Source organism: Echinops telfairi, unplaced genomic scaffold (genome assembly GCF_000313985.2).
Source record: "Echinops telfairi isolate 266 unplaced genomic scaffold, ASM31398v2 ScPeMD7_7420;HRSCAF=8458, whole genome shotgun sequence".
Lineage (NCBI taxonomy): Eukaryota > Metazoa > Chordata > Mammalia > Afrosoricida > Tenrecidae > Echinops > Echinops telfairi.
The window spans coordinates 51,003,088-51,005,900 of NW_022111320.1; the positions used below are offsets into that span (position 1 = coordinate 51,003,088).

At 58.4% G+C, this 2,813-nt stretch overlaps 1 protein-coding gene across 1 annotated transcript in view; it reads left to right on the forward strand.

Moving 5' to 3' along the window:
• Nucleotides 1–3: 3 nt before the first annotated feature.
• The window catches only part of RNF123 (ring finger protein 123), a gene marked incomplete at its 5' end in the record, with an annotated part of 20,588 nt that continues 17,778 nt past the window's right edge, over nt 4–2,813 (forward strand). Inside the window, 2 exons of the mRNA XM_045297710.1 lie at nt 4–55; nt 294–378. Of these exons, the coding sequence (XP_045153645.1) occupies nt 4–55; nt 294–378 (137 nt within the window). The remainder of the gene's footprint in view (nt 56–293; nt 379–2,813) is intronic.

Below are 2,813 nucleotides of genomic sequence, written 5' to 3' on the forward strand. Positions count from 1 at the left end.
TTTCCCCACAAAAGCTATAGGCTGACTTCGGATGCTAAGAAAGCCAAGGTCACAGGTAAGGGCTGGGTGGGGGCTCCTTGTGAACAGGAAGGGGCAGAGACAGCCCAGCCCCAGGCCTTGCTGGGCCTACGGGTTCATACCTGTGAGCCAGCACATCGTCGCCAGCCGAGTGGAGCAGTGTGCCCAGCGTGGGCGCATCTGAGCCTGTGAGTGGCTGAGGACTGCAGGGCAGACCCAGGCTGTGAGCCGTACAGACCTTGAGCCGCTCTTCTCCCTTCCAACTTGTGGCCCAGGAATCGTGCAAGAGAAGCTGCTGAATGACTACCTGCACCGGGTCTTTGCTGCACCTGATCACACGGCCCCTGCAGCCGCCAGCAGGTATGACCAGAGCTCACTCAGCTGGCCAGGCCGGAGCTGGAAGCAGCAGGGATTGGGGGAGAGGGGAACTTAGACTGGGCAGGCTGGCCAGGGACTGTCAGCCAGTCAGTTTAAGGCATCTTCATCTCTGTACATACTCCTAGTCCCTTCCTCTAAGGGGGTAGTGGAGGACGGAGCGCACATTCAACTTCCAGCATAGCACCTGCTATCGACATCACATTCAGCATCCGGTCCTTGCCCACGTTCCCACACCACCCTCCCTTGGCCCGGCCCCTTGGATCCTCATCCTGAACCCATAAAGCCAGACCTTCCCTTGTGAGTATCCAAACAAATGACGCACAGTGACCCTGTCGGACAAGGAAAAACTGCCCTGTGGGTTTCCGAGACGGTAGCTCCTTACTGGAATAGAAAGCCCTATCTGTCTGCCATGGAGCAGCTGGTGGTTTTGAACTGCCGATCGTATGGTTAGCAGCCAATGCGTGACTCACTATAGCACCAGGACTCCCCTCGTAAGTGTAGCTCATGTTATTCCATACCCTCTCAGAGTGACAACTGAACTGTAGCAGAAACCTGCAAACAGACAACAAAAGGACAGATCGTGGTCTGCAGAGAAAGCAACTTTCTTTTTGTGTGTGCGCGTCTCTGTCAACTTCAGTTGCTTTTTTTAAAAAACAGCCTTATTGAGGTATGCTTATTATTGGCCCATAATAAGTAGCACGCACTGAAAGTATACAGTTTGATGCTTTGACATACACGTGACCTTCTGGGTGCTAGATGCGTGTGTAGCGTTTGGAACCCTCTTCCCGTCACTGAAGTTATCCCACTGGTGGTTTTCTTCATGTCATAGGTAGATCTTGGTGGGCCTCCCGGAGATGGGGGGGGGGTGTCTGCTGTGGCTGTTAGCGTTGCCCGGGAGGCGGTGGGGGTGGGGAGGGATTTGACTTCCGTTACCAGTGCTCAGAGGCTACCTGGGATGGGCCTGCGGTGGTGAGAGCCTTTGGCCTTCAATGATTTTCAAGGCTGTTTCCAAGTTGCTTCTATAAAGGGTCTTGAAAATACATGAGAATAAAGGGTCTCCCAGGCCCCCACACCCCATTCCCTGCCCCTCCCCTCCCCGCCTTTGCTCCGAGCAGGCCAGAGGGCAGCAATGGTGGTTGGTGCCTGTCCCATTTAAACAGCTGTAGTGGCAATGGGAACCCACCCCAGACCGGGCCTGTTCCAGGGCCATCTGATCCCTGCCTCATGTGATACTGGAGAGGGCCCGGCTCTGCTGCCACCAGTGCTCTGGCCGCTAGCAAGGGAAGCAGGTGGTGGGCCGTCAGTCAGTGGTTGTGGGAAGCAAGGCCCTGAGCTGGGACATGGCAAATCCCAAAGGGGCAGACGAGTGCTGGGCTGAACTAGACAGGGTGCTGTAAGCTGTGGGCCTGGGTTGTCTGCTCTCAGGGACCGGGAGCCCCTGCTCTCAGACACCTGGAGTGACCCTCGACAGCCGGCCAGCCTGCAAACAGTACTCTGGGCGAAGCCCTCCCGCGCCTCCTGCCCCTCCCTGCCCAATCTCCCTGGGCCCACTGAGCCCTCAGAGACCGGCTGCCCTGCTGCAGCCTTCCCCATGGCCTCGGCCTGGCCTCATTGGGGAGTAGGGAGGGACTTAGTGCACCTCTACCTCCGGCAGCTCTAGCTCAGGGCTCAGAAGTGGTTCAGAACCAGCGTGCCTGTGGTCCCTGAGCTTAGACAAACTCCTTTGGTGTTTCGCCCCTCTGCATCCTTCCCCAAGCCTCCCTCTAGTGGACGAGGCGGGTAGGGTTAGGATTGTGGGGAAGAGCCGAAGGCTGGGCTCAGGGCTGGGCTGGATGAGGTTTCTGCTCTGCCCCAGCTCCGCTGGTCACCTCCTCCTGCTATTGTTAGCACTGAGCTCAGGATGAGCCAGCCCGTGTGACGTGTGTAGGGAGGTAGGGCCACCTGGAGAGGTTTTCCCAGCTCCTTTGGTGGTGGCAGGTGGTCATATGCTCCATTGGCAACCCATTGTCCAATGGGTGCAGGATGGGGCCAGCAAGCCACCCCAGGGGCCGGGGCCATGCCTTTGTGCCACCGGCATGGGTCAGACTGAGAACCAAGACTGCCCGGCTGGGTGGCGGCTGCATTGGAAGTCGGACCAGAGAAGAACCACAGGTCTGGCCAAGGCTGCACTAGCTGTCCTGGGTCCTGCCCACCTTGGAGACTGGCGTTTCCCTCAGGCTTCCTCTCTGCCGACAGCAAGCCCCCGTGTTGGAGACTGGCACTCCGGACACTCTGGGGGAGCAACCTGACAGACACCCTGTGCCCAGTGTGCAACCGGGGACTGACAGACAGCCCAGTGCCCAGTGTGCAGCCGGGGACTGACAGACACCCTGTGCCCAGTGTGCAGCCGGGGACTGACAGACAGCCCTGTGCCCAGT